The sequence below is a fragment of the Heteronotia binoei genome, chromosome 1 (genome assembly GCF_032191835.1).
Source record: "Heteronotia binoei isolate CCM8104 ecotype False Entrance Well chromosome 1, APGP_CSIRO_Hbin_v1, whole genome shotgun sequence".
NCBI lineage: Eukaryota > Metazoa > Chordata > Lepidosauria > Squamata > Gekkonidae > Heteronotia > Heteronotia binoei.
The window spans coordinates 116137963-116157507 of record NC_083223.1 but is presented as its reverse complement, the minus strand read 5'-3'; the positions used below and the strand labels follow the sequence as shown (position 1 = coordinate 116157507).

The window sequence follows — 19545 nt, the reverse complement described above, 5'->3', positions numbered from 1 at the left end:
GCAGAAGGAAGGTTGCAGGTCTAACTTGCATGGGAAATTATAGATGTTTGTATACAAATGCTAGAAGTGTTCAAAGTAAAATTGGTGAGTTGGAATGTTTAGTGTTGGGGAAAAACATAGACATTGTAGGAATTTCAGAAACTTGGTGGAATGAGGAGAATCAGTAGGACACGGTGATTCCTGGATATAAGTTATATCGGAAGGATAGGGAGGGAAGGGTTGGAGGTGGAGTGGCTCTGTATGTCAGAGAGGGTATACAGTCCAGTAAGACTGAGGTCAAAGAATTAGATTCCCTTCTAGAAATGCTTTGGGTCAAAATAGAGGGCCCAAAAGGAAATTTAACTATGGGAGTTTGTTATTGCCCACCAAATCAAAAGATAGAGGACGATTATAATATGATGGAAGGATTAAAGATAGTGGCTAAATGTAAAAACTGTGTTGTAATAGGTGATTTTAATTACCTGCAGATTGATTGGGTCAATATGTGTTCAGGTCGAGAGAAAGAGATTGAGTTTCTAGATGCTCTCAATGACTGTGCTATGGAGCAGATGGTCACAGAACCTACCAGGGGTGGGGCGATCCTGGATTTGGTCCTAAGTAATATCCAAGACTTGGTGAGAGATGTAAAAGTGATCGCACCGCTTGGGAGCAGTGACCATAACGTTATTGATTTCACCATTTGTATAAATAGGGAATTGCCCCCAAAGACCAGCACAACCACATTTAACTTTAAAAGGGGTAAATTCTCTGAGATGAGTAGGCATGTGAAGAGGAAACTGAAAGGAAAGGTAAATACAGTCAAAACCCTTGGGGAAGCTTAGAAGCTATTTAAAACTACAATCCTAGAAGCTCAGGTAAAATATATACCACAAGTTAGGAAAGGCACAAACAGGTATAAGAAAAGGCCTGCATGGTTAACAAACAAAGTAACGGAAGCTGTAAAAGGTAAGAAGGACTCCTTTAAGCGGTGGAAAGCTAGTCCAAGTGAGATTAATAAAAGGGAACATAGGCTGTGATCAGGCAGGCAAAAAGGGACTATGAGGAGCATATTGCAAAAAACATAAAGACCAACAATAAACATTTCTTCAAATATATTAGAAGCAGGAAACCAGCCAGGGAGGCAGTGGGGCCTTTGGATGACCAAGGGGTCAAATGATTAATGAAGGAGGATAGGGAAATGGCTGAGAAGCTGAATGCATTTTTTGCCTCTGTCTTCACTGTGGATGATGAGAAGTGTTTGCCCGCTCCAGAACCACTAATTTTGGAAGGGGTGTTGAAAGACCTGAGTCAGATTGAGGTAACAAGAGAGGAGGTCCTACAACTGATTGACAAATTAAAAACTAATAAGTCACCAGGTCCAGATGGCATACATCCAAGAGTTCTTAAAGAACTCAAAGTTGAACTTGTGGATCTTCTGACAAAAATATGTAATCTTTCCTTGAAATCTGCCTCCATTCCTGAGGACTGGAAGGTAGCAAATGTCACCCCCATCTTTAAAAAGGGTTCCAGAAGAGATCCAGGAAATTACAGGCCATTCAGTCTGACTTCAATACTGTGAAAGTAGGTAGAATCCATTATCAAGGATAGAATGAGTAGGCACATTGATGAACACAAGTTATTGAGGAAGACTCAGCATGGGTTCTGTAAGGGAAGATCTTGCCTCACTAACCTGTTACATTTCTTTGAGGGGGTGGACAAAGGGGACCCAATAGATGTTATTTACCTTGACTTCCAGAAAGCTTTTGATAAAGTTCCTCATCAAAGGCTCCCTAGTAAGCTCGAGAGACATGAAGTAAAAGGACAGGTCCTCTTGTGGATCAAAAACTGGCTAATTAGTAGGAAGCAGAGAGAGAGTATAAATAGGCAGTCTATTGGAGTGGAAGACGGTAAGCAGTGGGGTGCCGCAGGGCTCAGTACTGGGTCCCACGCTCTTTAACTTTTCTTTAATGATCTGGAGTTGGGAGTAAGCAGTGAAGTAGCCAAGTTTGCAGATGACACTAAGTTGTTCAGGGTGGTGAGAACCAGAGAGGATTGTGAGGCACTCCAAAGGGATCTGTTGAGGCTAGGTGAGTGGGCGTCAACGTGGCAGATGAGGTCCAATGTAGACAAGTGCAAATTAATGCACATTTGGCCAAAAATCCCAGCTACAAATACAAGTTGATGGGGTATGAACTGGCAGAGACTGACCAAGAGAGAGATCTTGGGGTCATGGTAGATAACTCACTGAAAATGTCAAGACAGTGTGCGATTGCAATAAAAAAGTCCAACGCAATGCCGGGAATTATTAGGAAGGGAATTGAAAACAAATCAGCCAGTATCATAATGCCCCTGTATAAATCAATGGTGCGGTCTCATTTGGAATACTGTGTGCAATTCTGGTCACTGCACCTCAAAAAGGATATTATAGCATTAGAAAAAGTCCAGAAAAGGGCAACTAGAATGATTAAAGGGTTGGAACACTTTCCCTATGAAGAAAGGTTAAAACACTTGGGGCTCTTTAGCTTGGAGAAATGTTGACTGCGGGGTGACATGATAGAGGTTTATAAGATTATGCATGGGATGGAGAAAGTAGAGAAAGAAGTCCTTTTCTCCCTTTCTCACAATACAAGAACTCATGGGCATTCAATGAAATTGCTGAGCAGTCAGGTTAAAATGGATAAAAGGAAGTACTTCTTCACCCAAAGGGTGATTAACATGTGGAATTCACTTCCACAGGAGGTGGCGGCGGCTACAAGCATAGCCAGCTTCAAGAGGGGATTGGATAAAAATATGAAGCAGAGGTCCATCAGTGGCTATTAGCCACAGTGTGTGTGTGTGTTGGCCACTGTGTGATACAGAGTGTTGGACTGGATGGGCCATTGGTCTGATCCAACATGGCTTCTCTTATGTTCTTAAAATCCAGTGGGAGCAGAGGTGTTTTCGAATGATTTCTTTAAAACAAGTTGTCTTCTGCATTTTAGGAAACTGGCAGTGAAAATCAGCCTGAGAGAACAAGGAAAAGTGAAGATGCAACACAGGAGGAAGCAAAAGAAGGTAATGCTGCCAAGCTTTTACTTTTGTTTTTGATCTGTTATAACCATATATCACAGAACAGATTCATGCATGAAAATGCCCCTCATCTGAATGTGGATAGCAATTGAGAGAAGCTTCTTTAGGTACACTCAATGACTGGTTTGAGCAAGTTTTTGAAACCTTTATTTTTTTTTAAAAAAAAAGAATTAATCCTGCTTGTCAACATAGATTTAGTCATGTGGCTCTCTGTTATCACTGTGACCAAGAACAAATTAGTACAAAACTATTGGGGTCATTTCAAAGATAATGGAGCATTTTATAGAATGTATTGTGATGATGTTTTGTAAATGAGTTTCATGAGTTTATGAACCCCAGCTGAATCATAAGAGTAGAACAAAAGAAACCTTTCCCACCCCCCACCTCCAACTCAGGCATCTAGTAAACTCAACGACTGCTCACTGTGCAGTGGGTGTAAGACTACTGATTTGCCAGCAAATTGCACCAGTGGGATTTGGGCAGCAAGGGGTAGTGAGGCAGGATCGATTCTAGGTGGTCTCTCAGCAGCATGCTTCTGCACAGTAAGTGAACCTGGATGTTGCACTGCTGGAATTTGCCAGAGCTGGGAGGGTCAGAAGTGAGATCAGGGCAGTGACAGATGTGTGGATTAGGCCTTTATGCAGCAATAAAGGAGTGGGGGGGAGAATGAAGGAATATTATTAATTTATTGTGTGTTATTTTAAGACTGCAATCATTAAAACTTTAATTCTGTTCTTTGGAAGGTGACTTGTATGCTTGAACTGAATGGGAACTCTGTTCAAAATTAGTTATTGCCCCAAACAGTGCAGATTTGAAACCTTTAATGGTGTGGTCTACACATGAGAGCCAGTTTGGTGTAGTGGTTAAGTGTGCGGACTCTTATCTGGGAGAACCAGGTTTGATTCCCCACTCCTCCACTTGCACCTGCTGGAATGGCCTTGGGTCAGCCATAGCTCTGGCAGAGGTTGTCCTTGAAAGGGCAGCTGCTGTGAGAGTCCTCTCAGCCCCACCCACCTCACAGGGTGTCTGTTGTTGGGGAGGGAGATAAAGGAGATTGTGAGCCGCTCTGAGACTCTTGAGTGGAGGGCGGAATATAAATCCAATGTCGTCATCTTCTTCTTCAATGTGATGAAATGTAATAGAATGCTCTGAGGTGGTAAAATGGGCAACACAGCTTCAGGCTTCACATGAAGGGAAGCCACATTTTCATTCCCCTTCCCACAATGTCAAAACTATGCATAAAAGATAGCACATCAGGAACAGCAGTTCCCGCACATAGCACTTTGCATGCTGTATACTGCTTCTACATATACAGGGAGGGAATTACTAATGTAGGGAAACATTGAAATGCAATCTAACTCTTCTAGTCTGAAGTAGTGTCGTCTGTTCTATCACTCAGCACTTTACCACTTCATTACCACCTTGTTCTAATGCATATATATATATATTTATATATATATATATATATATATTCTCTTCTATTTCTAGTTCATTGCTCTTTACTGCATACACAGGAACAAATCTAGAGGAAATGAGTCATACATAGGTCCAACTAGAAAATGGGTTATGAGTGCAATTGGGTCCTATTTAAAATACAAATGGTTTAAAAGGGCTATTAGGACAATCTTGTGTGACCAAATATGGAAAAATTGCCCTGTGAAATCCAACCATAGAAGTAAGATATTTGATGGCAGTAAGAATCATTACTATGGACCTCTGAGGCATGTTGAACAGGATTATTGTTACTGTTTTTAGGTTCTGCTAGACGTACTTGTCCTTGAGCTCACAGCATTGTCCTGGAAACCCTAAGATATTTTGAATGTTGTTTTATATTTTGAAGCAGACACTGGTGAGCGGGATATGTGCAGTCCAAGACTGAGAGACATGGAAAATTACAATATGAAAATAAAGTAAGAAGAAACTATAGTAGATCTAAAAAGAGATGGGTGTAAATTAGCTACGGACTAGTGGAGGCCTGTGAAACTCTCAGTGGAGAATCCCAATTTTCCTCCTTCATGAGTCCAGTCCAGAAATAAATATATATTTATTTATTTTCAGATTTTTATACCAACCTCGGGATTGCCCCAAGCATGCAGAAAAATCTCCCTCGCCTCCATGTGGCTTTGATTTAGATATCCTCAGATGGTGGCCAATAGTATATAGATTCCTTAATATGGATGCCTAGAAAAATAGTAAAAATGTATTGCTCCTGAACTAAATGATTCCACTTTTATTATTTGTACTGTTGATGAGTAGCAAACATAACTGCCATCCAATCTCATACATAAAACTGGGAATGTAATATTTAAGACACATATTCAAAAATCATGTTTGGTGCATATATAGCCAGCTAAATAGTATGTGTTCCACAGAAACCTTAATGCTTTTCTCACTTTTCTTCTGCCATTATACTAATAAGAGTGGTTCATAAGTTGGGAGAGCTGCCAAAGTGCTAGGTCAATATCAGATGTGGAATGGTGAGGGAGAAAGAGGAACACAGGGCCTGTGCCAGTAAAATGAACTGTAAAATTCTGGCCTAGAAAATTACCAACCAATTATTTAAGAATTTCATAACGTCTGGTTCTTTTTTCAGAGCCTCTTATGAGCACTTCAGAAACGGGAAGTACTGAGAGGCAATTTCCATATGCTTGCTCTCCACTGCACGGGATGGAAAGGGCACAGGCGAAGCAGCCTGCATGCATTCTGATATGCTTTGGCTGCTGGCAACTGTGCTGTAAAGCAGGGGTGTGCTTCCAGGATCAGAACTGGATGGAAATATATTCTTTCTGTGGATTTATCTTGGCATAAACCATAGCACCTGTTTCTGGGCTGTGCCAGGACTATAGTGATCCAATAATCAATGCTGTTTTAATAATGCAGTGGGAGCTTTTGTCCTGCTTCCTAAAGGCTGTAAACATCAGATAGACATCAAAGACATCAGATATCCTTAAACAGAAAACCAAGAGTATTAAAAAAAGAAGAGCTCTTTCAAAGCTTCAGGCAATAAGCCAAAAAGTGTAATCCTCTCATCTTTTACAAAAAGTTACTGCATGATACTTAGGGGGCAGGGAACCCTTTAAGACTGTTCTTAATAATTACTTTTGCCTCATGGCAGGAGGAAAAAACCCATAACTCTGTGAGGTTAAGTCCAGAGGTGTTGCTTATTAGTTCTGATAATTGGGGCATTCGTTTTAATTGAGGGTTGACATCATAGTGGCTTTCAACCACAAATGATCTCATATAAATAAAGTATGGGTAAAAAATGTAACAAACTGAAGAAGAGTAATGGGAGTAGGAAGATTTATAGAACTTGGTGGTCTCTGAAATTCCATAAAGGCAAACCAATTACATAGTATGAAAATGCCACTATGTGGCACCCCGGTGAACATTTTTGTCAGATCTTCATATGGAAGACCCTTAATTCCACTATTATGTTTAGGATGCGCACGTGGTAACTGAAGCTCTGCTGTGTGAGAGTGACTAGCATGTATTTTGGAAGATGTATACTTAACATTTTGTGTATGTGTTCTGAAGCTGGCAGTTGTTTGGGACCTGTACAGTACAGAGAAAATTGCACGTCATCTTTAATGTTTGTGATTGGATCAACAATTTTCCCACACCTTAAGAATAAAATGCAGTGACAACAAAGTCAGATCAGGACAGGTTTTGGAAAACTCAGACTGAGGTTTCATTAACTGTGGGAGGACAGCATTTTATCCTTAGGATGTGTGAAAAAAAATCTATTTTCTTTCTGATGCCAAAGCAAGTTAAAGAGCCGAAAGGCTACCACTTTTGAATGGTTCCTTATGTGTTGTTTTTCTGTTTGAAGGAAGCTTTGAGTACAACGATAAATTAAAAATGACTAGCCCAACCTGTAGTCAAATAGACCGCACTGCTTCAATCACCTCCACTCTGATACATGTGTAGATCAGGCCTAAAGTTGCCCTTCTATAAGGAAGAAAGAATACAAATATCTGGGCACTATGATGGCAATCTTAAATGTTGAATTCTGTGAAGTAACAAATTTATTCAAATCAGGACAGAATTGGCTTGAACGTGAGGGATCCCTAGCCATTGTAGTCTAGGGATCCCAGCACCCCAGTCCAGGCATGGAATCTCTCTCTCCCAGAAGTGCTGCCCCTGAAGCAACCTTTTGAGTGGTCCCTTTTGCTTCCCCCTAGACTGGTGGACTCTGATCGGGTGGAACCCGATTTTAAATTTTCTCCCCATTAGTAGTTCGGCAGGGCTTGACCCGGTGATGGAGTTGGGGGTAATTCTGTTATGAAATAAGAAGGCTGTCAAGCGGTGGTCCCAGTCCCCCTGTACAATGCGACCCAGGGCCTCTTTGGTGGTGCGCACCATGCGCTCTGCCTGGCCGTTGGGGGGCGGACCGAATGTGCTGGATGAGGTACCTATTAACAAACTCTCGGAATTCCCAGGAGGTGAAAGCGGTCCCATTGTCCGTGACCAGGGTATCGGAGATTCCGTGCGTGCAAAAGGCCCTTCACAAGGCTCTGACCGCTGCTGCTGTGGAGGTGGAAGCTATGGGGATCACCTCTAACCACTTAGTATATGCATCGACCAGGATAAAGAATATTTGGCCCTGGTATAGCCCTGCAAAATCTAAGTGGAGCTGGGACCACGGCCTCCGGTTGGACTCCCAGCAGTGGACGGGGGTGCTCGGCGGATCGGGCCAGGATTCCTGGCAGGGTTGGCACCTTCTCACCCACCTTTCTATCTCGTCGTCCATACCCGGCCACCATACGTAACTGCGGGCTAGGGCTTTCATCCTCACTATCCCCGGGTGTGTTTCGTGTAAAGCTTCTAACACTTGCTTCCGCATTGGGGGGGGGGGGACCACCACCCTGCTACCCCAGAGTATGCACCCCTTGTATGTGGACAGCTCGTCTCTGTGCGATGCGAAGGCCCTGAATTCAGTGTCCAGTTTGCCCGTAGGCCACCCCCTTCCCACCCAGTCCAAAACTCGTGCGAGTATACGGTCCTTGCCTGTGGCCCGAGCCACCTCAGCAGTGTGGAGGGGCCGCTCGGGCAAAGACTCCAGAAGCATCACATGGTGGGCAGGGGCGGGATCTCGGTCTGTCAAGGGAAGCGGCAGGCGGCTAAGGGCGTCAGCATGCCCCATGGCTTTGCCCAGGCGGTGCACCAGGGTGTATGTGTACGAGTTCAGAAGCTGGTTCCACCTCAGGATGCGCTGTGACAAAATTTGCGGGGTCTGACGGTCTGGGACAAGGAGGCCCAGGAGCGGCTTATGGTCCGTGGCAATCGTGAAATGCCTACCATACAGGTAGTCATTGAATTTGTGAATGCCCGCCACGATTGCCAAAGCCTCCTTGTCGATCTGAGCACAGTTGTGCTCTGCGGGGGTCAGGGTTCTCGAATAGTAGGCCACAGGAACCTCCCTCCCGTCCGGGAGTTGGTGCCCCAGAACAGCGCCCACTCCGTACGGAGAAGCATCGCAAGCCAAAATCAGTGACAGGGCCTCATCGAAATGGTGGGGCACCGCATTGGAAACAAGGATGTCTTTGACTGCCTGAAAGGCATCAGCCTGCTGCTTTCCCCAAACCCACGGGGCTTGTTTATCGAGCAGCTTGTGGAGGGGTTCCTCGATGGCCGTTTTGTGGAGCAAGAACGAATGATAAAAATTTAATAAACCCAAGAAACTTTGTAGCTCTGCCTTGCACATGGGGGGCGGGGCATGGACTATCGCCCTGGTCTTGTCCTCCGTTGGGTGAATTCCTGCGGTGTCTACCGCAAAACCCAAGAACTCCACCCTCGGCACTCCTAGTGAACATTTTTCCTTCTTTACTTTTAGACCCGCTTCCTGGAAGCGGTGGAGTACCTCTCTCAGGCGGCTGCTGAACTCCTCCGCGTCCGGGACTGCGATCAGAACGTCATCGAAAAACAGTTGCACTCCGGGGATCCCTTTGAGGAGAGAGTCCATTATGCTCTGAAAGATCCCTGGAGCAACACTAACTACAAATTGCAGCCGCCGTACCCTAAAAGCTCCCCTGTGGGTCACAATGGTCTGAGTTTCTGCTGTCTTGGCATCTACCGGAAGTTGCTAGTATGCTTGGGCCAGGTCCAGTTTCCCAAAAATCTTAGAGCCTGCTAAGGCCACCAGGATGTGGCTGACCACCGGAACGGGGTAGGGATTGTCCTGGAGTGCATTATTTATAGTCAGCGCATATTCGCACATCCCTGTAGTCAGCGCATATTCGCACATCCCTGTAGTCAGCGCATATTCGCACTTGTAGTCAGCGCATATTTGCACATCCCCGTTCGGCTTCACTGGCGTGACTATGGGCGTTTCCCAGGCCGCATAGGACACTGGTTCTAGAGCTCCCTGAGCTGTGAGTTGGTTCAGCTCTGCTTCCATTTTAGGTTTTAAAGCAAATGGAACTCACCTGGCCTTCAGTCTGATTGGTCTAACAAGGGGATTGAGGGGTAAGGTGATGGGTGGCCCTTGTAACTCCCCAGGGACCCATCAAAAACTTCAGGGAATTCCCGGCACACGTTCTCGAAGTTGGTCGTTTGTATCTGCTGCACCCCCACTAATTGAATACCTAGTGGTCGAAACCAGGCCAGTCCCAGTAATGTGGTGAGCTGGCGCTTTACCACTAGAATGTCCAGTGGTCCCCTGAAGCTCTGTCTCTCTACCTGTACTGTGGCCTAACCCAAGATGTGTACGGGGTTTTTCTGAAAGTCCCGCAGTATAAAATCAGCCAGTCTCAATTGGAGCCGGCAACGGGGCCACAGTTTTCTTAGGGTCTCCTCCGAAATTATGGAGATGGAGGAGCCTGAGTCCATGGAGCGCCCTCGATTATGGCATGAAGTGCCCTCGATTATGACCGACAGACTGACCTTGTCGGGGACGGTGAGGGGCAAGTTCATTACCTGCAGGCTGGTCGATGCTGTCGTGTGAGCATCGGTCGAATCATGGTGAGCGGTCTGGTGTCTGCGATTGGCCTTAGCCTGGCAAGCCCGCGCTATGTGGCCCACCTTCCTGCAGTTTCTGCAGTCCATGTTGCGATTGGGGCAGTCTCTCATGGGGGTCGCCACAGCTGGCACACTTGCTGTTGGCCAGTCTCTCTGTTGCTCGTTGCCGCGTGGGGGCTCTCAGGCCCATTCCTTGTTGGCAGCAGAGCTGGAATGCCTTTTTGTCCTCTGGGTCGCCAGGCGCCATCTCTTCCTGGTGGACTGCTTCTCCTCTTGGGTTGTTGTACGCTTTGGTGGTTCTCTTGAACACGGTTGCTTCATTGAAAGCTTGTTGAAGGGTGAGCTCCTCCTTTGCGAAGAGCTTTTGCTGCAGCCTTTCGTCTCAGAGGCCCCAGACAAATCGGTCTCTCAAGGCTTCCTCCCGCTTGTCGAAACCATAGTTCCCTGCAATCTGGCGGAGAGCGGCCAGGTATATGACAGCCGTTTCTCCTGGCCCTTGATCTCTCTTGTGGAAGAGAAATCGGCGGGCGATGATGGAAGGCTGGGGCAAGAAATATCCGGTGAGGAGTCTGACGATCTCCCCATACATTCTCTCGGTGAGCTTCGCAGGGGCCGAGAGACCTTTGGTGATCTTGAAGGTGGCCTCCCGCAGACGCTCAGGAGCACGTCTTTTATGCGGCTGTCGTCTGTAATCAGGTTTGCACGTAAGTAGCATTCGACCCGCTCCGTGTAGGTCTCCCACCTCTTGGGGTTGGCTGGGTCGAACTCAGCAAGATAGCCTGTCGTTACACTCGGGTTCACCATGGCAGCGGTAGGCGCTCTGTCTCTTGCGGTTCCGTGCCTTCCTCATCTCCAGCCAGGTCATTGACTTTCCACTTGGGGAGTTACCTAGCTAGATCCCACCTTCGTCGCCAGTGTAATGTACTCAGTGACGAGACGTGTTGAAGGCAACATACTTTATTAGCTGGTACATCACAAGAGAGGGAAATGCGGGCCGGGTCCCGCTTTATATACAAAGCCCGGAACAACCCTCAGACTGGCCAGGTCCAACCCTGGCCAGTTAAACTTCCCACCACAGATCTTAATTAGCGGAGTAGTTTTGCGCACTACATCCAGTGACCAGGGACTTCCTCTGGTCACCTCTGTAGTGTTCGCTGTGCAGTACTTCCGGATTGCATAGCAAGACACAACAAATTCCCTGCTCTCATTACCAATGTGTCCTATAATCATTTGGCATTGAAAAAACTCTGCTCTCCAAGATAGGACCAATCTAAGTGTTCTAATTCCTAATCAGCCAAAATAATTTCCTCAATGTACATTGTGCTTGTCAGAAGAATCTGTCCACCCACCCATCCAAGAAGAAGAGGAAGAAGTGTGCTTGCACACAAAAGGTTGTATCTGGAATAAAACGTTGTTGGTCTTGAAGCTGCCATCATGGACCAAATGAAGAGGGAGAACTGGTCTTTCAAATGTCTGTTTCTTTTCCTCTTGTTTTTCCTCAACTTTTAGCACCTGAAGATAACAGCCTGAGAGACAATGTGCCAGTGTCTGAAACAGACATCAGCCTGGAAATATCGTTTTCTGAACAAGCAAGTCTCAAAGATAACTCAGTGAGCAAAGTGTCTAAGCACAGAGATGATGACACATTGCTTCCAGTAGGTGCTCCTGTTCTTTTTCGTCACCATCTTTAATTTCACTGTCAGTATTTTTTTCTTCTTGGCTTCTGAAATTTATGTGACAGTTCTCAGTTGGAAGAGGCTGAGGATGCTGCATGTTATGCTTGGTTTACTCAAACAGAAAATGAAATGGTGTAACTCTTCTAGGACAAGGTGGTACTACTTGTCCCATTTCTGACTGCAGAAATAAGCTTGTATGATTTCATAGGGTGGGGCAGAAAGATACAAACTTTCTCCACACTGAAAATTGGATCCAGGAGAATAGTTCTAATCTAGTCTTTATCCTGAGGACCAAATGACACAATACAATTTTTAACCTATCTGGTTTCTGCCAATGTGATTTTCTCTCAGTTAGTCACACATCATCTATGAGGGAGCTCATTTCTCAAGTGTGCAGGGCTCCAATTAGGATCAGACCAATATGTGGGGGAAGAAGAGGCATTGGCTTCCTCCTTGTGCTATTTTTCCAGTGAAATAGCCTGAAGACAGGGTGCAATGTATATAATACCCAATGGGACAAATAGTGCTCCCCAGAGTCTCTTCTCTGGTCAGTGTGTGGCCTATTATTTAATCACTTTTTAAAAGATGTATAAGGTTCTTGTCAGTCTGAGTATTTAGCTTTCTTCATCATAAAGTTATTAAATGGACTGAGTCCTTAAATTGTTTCAGAGTACTTATAACTCCAAAGCTGGGTTATTTTTAAAAAGTTCCAGCCCATTTTTTTTTTTTTATAATCTCCAGTTTGGTCTAGCCTCCTTTTTAATTCAATAGAAAGGGTTGACAGAATGGGAGACATTCTAAGCCTTCCTTCCATATGTCCCTGTATGCCAGCTATGGTTTTCAGGTAGCCATTTGTTGGCTAGCTCACCACCTATATTGGCCTGTTTGGCATTTATCAGAGCCCAACCTTTTCCCACCATGGCTCTTGCTCTGTGGAATGGGCTACCCGAAGATGTGAGGAGGGTTCATCTTAGAGATGCTGCAAGGCCTGTGTGTCTGCCAGGGCTTTTGAGGGGGCTTGCATGGGCAGGCATCTTTTAAGCAGGGGGGAGGGCAAGATTTGGGAATTGCTATTTTATTTTCGGTTTTAACTGGAAATGTTTTCAAGCTATTATTGTAAGCTGCCTTAAAGTATATAGGGAGACAAGGTATAAATGTTTTAATGAATAAATAAGCCACAAGTATATTAAGTTAAATTCTTAAACCAAATAATTACATAAATGAAACATAGCAGTTTCCCCAAATAATATCATTTTGATATTTCAAAAATATTTTAGAATGATTTTTAAAACAATTTTAATTCACCAAAAGTGACATCATGATGTTTCTGATGGCACCCTTCCCCTATGTCTCCACCCCTCCGCCCCTAACTGGTAGTTGTGTAAGTCATCCAAACATACACCAGTGGGAGCTGTGTCGCAATTGTAATTTGTTCTAAACTTTTAAATTAGAATTTCAGGCTGCCAAAGGACAAAACGGGTACAACAAAGATTGGGGACCTTGCCATTCAGGATATGAAGAAAATCCATTCTTTAGCACTGATTGAGCTGACTGCACTGTTTGATATACTTGGAACAGAACTTAAGCCACAAAAAGCAATAAAAATGAAAGTAAAAGGTGAGTTGGTTTTGTTTATGACAATGAAGTTTTGTATTTTAGGTATAGCTTTTTAGTCTACAAAGCTTTTCCAACATGGGGGTTGATAAGTCAACCTTGTTTACACACAAAGAATAAAACACAGGACAATATCACATTTAGCCATTAAGATGTTAATTTATTTTCCAAGGGTAGGCAGCATTGATTGTGTGTTGCTTTGCATCATTAAGAAAATGTGCTCTAGGAATCTGTGAATGGTGCTGTTGGGAAATTCCTGGAGATTTGAGGAGGTGAGAATTTGGCAAGGCAGGGAGTTCAGTACGGGTGTCATGCCCAGGGCCAACTTATCCAGTAGGCACAGTGCCAGGGGCTCATGATGCTTTTAGGGGCCCACAAAAATGTTTTAATTTATTTTAAAATCAGAAGAAAAAAATGAAATTGTAGGGCTTATGAAAATCTACTGAATTTTGCCTAAAAGAGAAAAAAAAATAAAATGTTGAAGTAGTTAAAGTTATATCAAAATCATTTTTATATTGATATTATTATGGTGGGAGGGGGCTGCACAAAGGCAAAAGTGCTTTGGGCCCATGAAAGTCATAATGTGGCCCTGGTGATGCCATACAGTCTACTTGTCAAAGCTCCCATTTTCTCTAGGGAAACTGATCTCAGTAGTCTGGACATCGTTGGAATTCCAGGAGCCCTCCAGGTCCCCACCTGGAAGTTGGCAGCCCTAAAACATAGTGAGCCAGATTGCTGGTCTGTCAAGGTCAGCACTGCCCACTCTGACTTGCAGTAATTCTTCAGGGTCTTAGGCAGGCCTTTTACAATATCTGTTATCCTTGTATCTGGACCTAAGTCCTTCTGCATACAAAGCTCTACTGCTGAGCCATGGCCTCTTCTCAAGTTCTTTGAGTGTGTTTTATTTGCATTGACAGTATAATCCATTCACATCATGGTAAGGGGCACCCATGATATTTTCATGTAGGTAAGTTTGTAGGATGAGCACAAGGCAGCCAGTGTGAAACCCTTTTACATGTGTTTTCAGTGGGAGAATGTTAACAAGGACTTAGATCTCTTCTAATAAATTTTAACTTCAATGGGTATAGTAGACAAAACTGTAACATACAGAGGAACTGGATTATAGAGGCACCTATCCAAATAGGATTAGACAAAGCATATTTCTCCAGTGTTTTCATTGTGTGACTGGTTTTTGCCATTTGCCTAAGGCACATGTTACAGCCTCCTATTTGTAATGCATTTGTCTGCTTGAGTTTCATCTGCTTGCCACTTCACTCTGCTTGTCCTTTATATTGCTGCCTTGCCCTCTTTTCTTTTTGATCATGTTGTTCCATTGCTTGAACATTCCATTATTTTAGTTAAAAACTCTTTCCAGGTTTTGAAACTCAGCCTCAAACATAATGTTGTCCTCCCTCCCCCCCTTTTTTGTGGCTAGAAAATTGACTAGAGTGGCTGTATTTCTGAGGCAGTGCTGCAATAGCAATTTAAAATGATTGATTGGAACTCCAAACAAGATTTTCATTTATGTTCCCATTTTGACCAGCACTTCAGGAAAACTGCATCTATATTGTGTTTCCTTTCAGATCTTTACTGTGGCATATTTTCTTTTTTTTTTGGGGGGGGGGGGGGTTGTGTGTGGGATGGCACTCCCATTTCCTGATTTTAAAGCAGTCACTAATTCTAGAGAAGGATATAACTTTAATCCTAGTGGGTTGTTTTTGAACATTTGCTTACAGTGCAACATTTGGCACAGTATGATGCTGACTCAGACTGGTTGACCTCTAGAATGTAGATTCTAGGCATGGTGGTTTACTTCTGTTTGCCACTGCACAAATGAGCTTTATATGATGACTAGAAGATACTAGAGTTTCCTGATTTCATATATGGGGGGGGGGTATAACTAAAAGGCTGTTAATGGTAGGACATTTTGGAGGTTTTTATTAATTCATAAGGCCACCATAAACTGGAAATGACTTAATTGCACTTTATACACACACACACACACACAAATATTTTCAAGTTTCCATAGGGAGGAAGAATCAAGCACTTCCTCTTTCTGTTGCATGCAAGCCTTCTTGGTTTCTTATCTAGGCACATAATGTTAATATGCTACCTTCTGCAAAACATGTGATTGCTTTAACTTCATCTTCTTTCTTCATACCCAGTACAGATTTAGAAACTTGGATGATTCTGAGGAACCCATTTCTTTATTATGCAGTAGCATACACAATATCCAGTGGTTCTTTCAAAGGAAGCTAAAGCAATATTCATATTAACCATTTGTGCTCCTCAAATACACAAATGTGCTTATATATGCAGATAATCCTGGTTCAGTGTACTGGGCTGGAGAGGCATTAAAAATATACTCCTGCATGTAGAATATATTACAGTTTCTCTGTATGTCTTTATTTTTGACCTTTCCTTTAATGTTTTACAAGTGCTTGAAACATGTTACCACTTAATCAAATGCTTGGATCAAACTTTGCAGTCAAGGTTCAGCAGAGATGACAGTACAGTAGCTAAATAATTGAAAGCAGCAGTGAGTGATGAGAGACACTGCAGGGTACAATTAAGTTCTCCATTTCACAGAACAATACCAGCCACAGAATGTGGCTGGAATTGCCTTTCCCTCAATTTCATTTTTATTTGCCTTAAAAGGTGTGTACGGTTGATATGCTTGTACAAAATGCAATACTTATTGAATTATGAGTATTTTGGGCTTGGGAAGGACAGAGGTATTTACTTTTATCTCTGGAAATTAGAGAGACCATCTAGGTCAGGGGTGTCAAACATGCGGTCTGGGGGCCGAATCAGGACTCCGGAGGACTCCTATCAGGCTCCTGAGCAACTGACTGTCATCTGATTCCTTCTCCCTATATCTTGCTTCCTTTTGCATAACAGCTTGCTTTGCAAGGCTTGCTCAATTGGACAGGAGCTACAGAGCAAAACCTCTTTTCTCCATTGGCTGAGGCTCTTCCCTTGGGGAGAAGGAGGGGGAGAGGCAGAGCTTATTTTTCCAGGCTCAATCGCACAGCAGAGCTACTGTGCCAAGCCTCTCTTCCTTCTGTTGACTGAGGCTCCCCCCCCAGTCCCCTGAGGAAGGAAGGAAAGAACCACAGCTTCCTTTGCCCAGTTCCCATGGGAAAAAATTCAAAGAAAGCACCTTTAAGTCCAATGAGTGCTGATGTTTTAAGCATGTTTTAAGGTTTTTTTAGAAATGTATATTTAATTGTGTTGTTTGCCTGTGTCCTTTATAAAGTGTATATCTCTGCTACCTAATCTTAAATAGGTACACACATGGCCTGGCCTGGCATGGCTTGGCCCAACCCAAAATGGCTCGGCCCAACAAGGTCTCATTTATGACTGATCTGGCCCTCATAACAAATGGGTTTGACACCCCTGGTCCAGGTGCTTCATTTCAGCACTACATGCCCCTTTGGGTTTGCCCTATAAAAGTACAATAAACACATTATACTTGATTTGAAACAATAAACTTTCAGTGACTAATTAGTAACAATTCCACCTTGTATTACTTAGGGAGTTCATGGCCACAGTTTGAATTAGGAGCCAGGACTTCCTCTCTCTCAATATATAATCAAACCACTCCACTACACCAATCAATCAGCAGTTTATTCTTCTGTCTTTCAGTGAGATATTTCAGGAGTTAAATTGTTGTGAGTGTATCACCTTTTCAAGAATAATTTTAGTTACTGTTTTATTATTGACCAGCAACTGCGCTTTGATGACTGCACAGACTTTAACAAAGATTATAGCTGATTTGAAAAAGACTAAATATAGGAGAGTAAACTTGAGTACAGTACTGATTTTAATGGCATGATGTGATTCTGAAGTAGCAGAAAAGAAGTCCTGCAGAGAGATATTGTGTGGACTGAATGCTTTTAAGGTAACATGTGAAATAAATATTCATGTGTGATGATGCCCTTTGTCCACTACACAGAGTACCTACCATCCTCTACAACTCTCTTCTCCAGGTTATAGTTTATAAGGGAGAGCCAGTTTGGTGTAGTGGTTAAGTGTGCGGACTCTTATCTGGGAGAACCGGGTTTGATTCCCCACTCCTCCACTTGCACCTGCTAGCATGGCCTTGGGTCAGCCATAGCTCTGGCAGAGGTTGTCCTTGAAAGGGCAGCTGCTGGGAGAGCCCTCTCCAGCCCCACCCACCTCACAGGGTGTCTGTTGTGGGGGAGGAAGGTAAAGGAGATTGTGAGCCGCTCTGAGACTCTTCGGAGTGGAGGGCGGGATATAAATCCAATATCTTCTTCATCTTCTAAGGAGGTCAGGACATCACACTGGCCACACCCCTTTTTGTTGCTTTTAAAATCTTCAAAGAGTCATGACCATCTCTTACCTCAGGTCCTCGTTCTCACTCCCAGAAACATCCACGGATAGGATAGCTGAGCCCCCTTGAATAATCAGCCCTCACTCACACGGAACTATTGGGATTGGGGCTCAAAACTATTCCAACCACTCACTGTCATCATTCTTTTTATCTTATAATATATGTGTATAGACTGAGATATTAAATTATGTGTGTGTTTCTTGGGGGTCCATGGCCAAGTAAGAAAGAACAAACAATACTTTGTGCAAGGAAGGGCCACAGCTTTATTTATTGCGTACAAAAAGAGCATTGGTGCAGCAAGGGGATGCATCCAGCATCAGATGACCTGACTGCTACCCGATGAAACCCATCCCCCTAGTCTGCCTGCAGGGGGCACCATGGAGAGGCAATCAAGTGGGGACCACATGAGCAGCAGCTTCTGAGTAATTCCTGATAGCCATCTGATAGTGAGCCAGCAGACAGCTCCCAAGTTGGGTGTGCCACTTACTGGTGACATGGATAGCCAGCTGTTAGAATTGCTGCCGGACACCCAGCCTTCAGCCTGCCCATTCCACATGGCAGCCAGCAGCCACTGCCTCCTTCCCTGCTCTCCCCAGGCCCAGGTTTCAAACTTGGGCTCTGATAAGTTGTGGCCAGTGCTCTTCCTTAAATACACAGCCACAGAGTTAATAAAGAAATTTTTATTTATAAGAACAAAGCGCTGAGGAAAGTAAAGTCTAAGAACCATTGTTTCTCAACTGTGCTTTTTCAAGTCTTTACCTCTGAACATACCATATACTCTCATTCGCTGCTCTTATGGAGATGCTGAACCTAGCCTGTCAGTCACATTATAATTTCTAAAGTCTCTTGTAATCTTAATTATACATATATACTTCTGAAGGTCTTTGTGGGGTTAGCACTGCATCATTTAAAATAAGACTGGTTCTACTAGTTTTTTTCCACTATGATAGACATTATTCAGAGACATTAAAGGTTATTTGATTATGGATGGAAGAAGACATATGATAGTTGTGCTAACTTGCTTTTTAAATTATACCGAGGCAGTGTGATCCTAAGCATTTTTACTCAGAAGTAAATTTATTCAGTGGGAATCACTCCTATGTAATTGTACAATAGGACTGTAGTTTTAATTGACTGTTTGAATGTACTAGATGGTAGTTCTGAACACATTAGAAAAGAAAAATCTATTTGTGTTGCCATTTCATGAGCTGGAAGAGAAGTGAAGAGTGTCTCTTGCTTCATGCAGAATCTGGTCTGTTTGGAGTCCCACTGCCAGTTTTGCTAGAGCAAGATCAGAAGAGAGTTCCAGGCATCAAAGTACCCCTAATCTTTCAAAAAGTGAGTAATCATAGTCAGTCCATTTCAGCATACTTTAAGGATTCTTTCTGTGTCATAGGGAACTTAGGAATGACATGTATTTATTTGTTATAGCATTTATATAACCTGCATTTTTCCTGACTCAGTCAGGGTCCAGAATGGATGTCAACAGTAGCAACAATACAAATATAAGAATATGTTTCGATGATTAAGATGCATCATTAAAAACAGACAATTTTTTTTAAAAATTTTATTGTTATATATTCCAACACCAATCCACCTCTGTGAGAGTCCCAGGCCATAGATATATTATAATATTCCATAAATTTATAACTATTAACATTTCATCCAAATACAACTCCATCACTCTATTTAAACATCTTATCCATTCATTTTCTTATTAACCAACCAATCGTCTCAAATTGTTTAAACTTTTCCAAATATCTCACCATCTTCCTAAACCACCCCTCCTCCTGTTCCCTAACCTTTAATCCGTTCATTCTTCGTATCTTCATCGTTAAATACTCCAAAATAATTATATAATTCATTTTATCCCTCCAGTGATTAATTGTC

At 43.3% G+C, this 19545-nt stretch overlaps 1 protein-coding gene across 2 annotated transcripts in view; it reads left to right on the top strand.

Annotated features, from left to right (window-relative positions):
• The window catches only part of ARHGAP18 (Rho GTPase activating protein 18), a 139620-nt gene that overhangs the window by 99810 nt on the left and 20265 nt on the right, over window positions 1–19545 (top strand). For both annotated transcript variants that reach the window (XM_060239225.1, XM_060239217.1), the window contains exons 4-7: window positions 2961–3039; window positions 11509–11660; window positions 13133–13298; window positions 18902–18993. In XM_060239225.1, coding sequence (XP_060095208.1) covers window positions 2961–3039; window positions 11509–11660; window positions 13133–13298; window positions 18902–18993 — 489 coding nt within the window. The remainder of the gene's footprint in view (window positions 1–2960; window positions 3040–11508; window positions 11661–13132; window positions 13299–18901; window positions 18994–19545) is intronic.